General features: G+C 36.3%; 1 protein-coding gene across 1 annotated transcript in view; it reads left to right on the plus strand.

Annotated features, from left to right (window-relative positions):
• Window positions 1-20: 20 nt before the first annotated feature.
• LOC100175958 (vacuolar protein sorting-associated protein 54) overlaps window positions 21-1,086 on the plus strand; it is a 6,232-nt gene continuing 5,166 nt past the window's right edge. Inside the window, exons 1-2 of the mRNA XM_002125639.3 lie at window positions 21-319; window positions 766-936. Coding sequence (XP_002125675.2) covers window positions 309-319; window positions 766-936 — 182 coding nt within the window. The 5' untranslated portion in view covers window positions 21-308. The remainder of the gene's footprint in view (window positions 320-765; window positions 937-1,086) is intronic.

Here is a 1,086-nt window from a genome sequence, read left to right on the forward strand (position 1 = left end):
CGACTTTTTTGAAAAAAAAATTAGACAGCAGGTATCAAGTGAGGGCTATAGAACATTATGAAACCAAAATTTCAGGTGGCCACCAGCTTAAGGATTACCCTTCACTAGCACCCTGCATTGAAACTCCTTGTGCGTCCATTAATACACACCTATTATTATGTAATAATGCTTATTGTTCCAAAGCTTCTGTCATCCCACGGTCAAAATATATTCCCAATGTTGTCCGAGGGCATTTCAATGATTATCTGGATGAAACTCGAGATGGATATTTAAGGCACGAAAGTAAATCAATTGTTGATGAAGAATCCATGAATGATGGGTAGGTTGTGTTTGTATGGTTTATGTACAATACCATATGTTGGTGTTATTTCCTTCGTTATCTATATGTCATAGGTGCATAGGCGTAACATTAGGGGTAACTAGGGTGGCATATCACCCCAATATTTTGAACAAAGGTGACATGTATTAGCACCCCATTTTTAAGCCTAAAATAGCCTCTGCCCTGCTGTTAGGTGTCTATACAAACAAGCAGAGCCAAAGTATATTGCATTCACCACATTAATCAATGAGGTTCCCTATGTTTGACAACTATGAGTGTAACCGTATTTTAACAATGTCACCCCAGATTTTAACCTGATGTTAAGTGTCTATACATACAAGCAGAGCCAAAGTATATTGCATTCACCACGTTAATCAATGAGGTTTCCTATGTTTGACAATTATAAGTGTAACTGTATTTCAACGATGTTTAAATATTAATGGCAGAACTTTAAAACTTCAATCTGCCGCAAAATTTGACCAGAAGCAACAAGCTTTACGCAAATCCTGTGCAACTTTAAAATCGATCCCAAAAATATTTCTCCATAAAGATTTTTCGATGATGATTCCGACAACGTTTGCGTCAGTGCTTACCTCGCAAGACGCAACAAACTCGAGGTGAAATATCTTAGATTTTAATATTTTTCAATTGTTTTCAATTTGTTTCAATTAATTGCAGCTCAATATAAATTAGTTGATATTGTATGATGGGACTAGCAGCCACGCTTTTATTTGACATTTTTGCTCAAGCTGTTTTTACCTGCAACG

Source organism: Ciona intestinalis, unplaced genomic scaffold (genome assembly GCF_000224145.3).
Source record: "Ciona intestinalis unplaced genomic scaffold, KH HT000351.1, whole genome shotgun sequence".
NCBI lineage: Eukaryota > Metazoa > Chordata > Ascidiacea > Phlebobranchia > Cionidae > Ciona > Ciona intestinalis.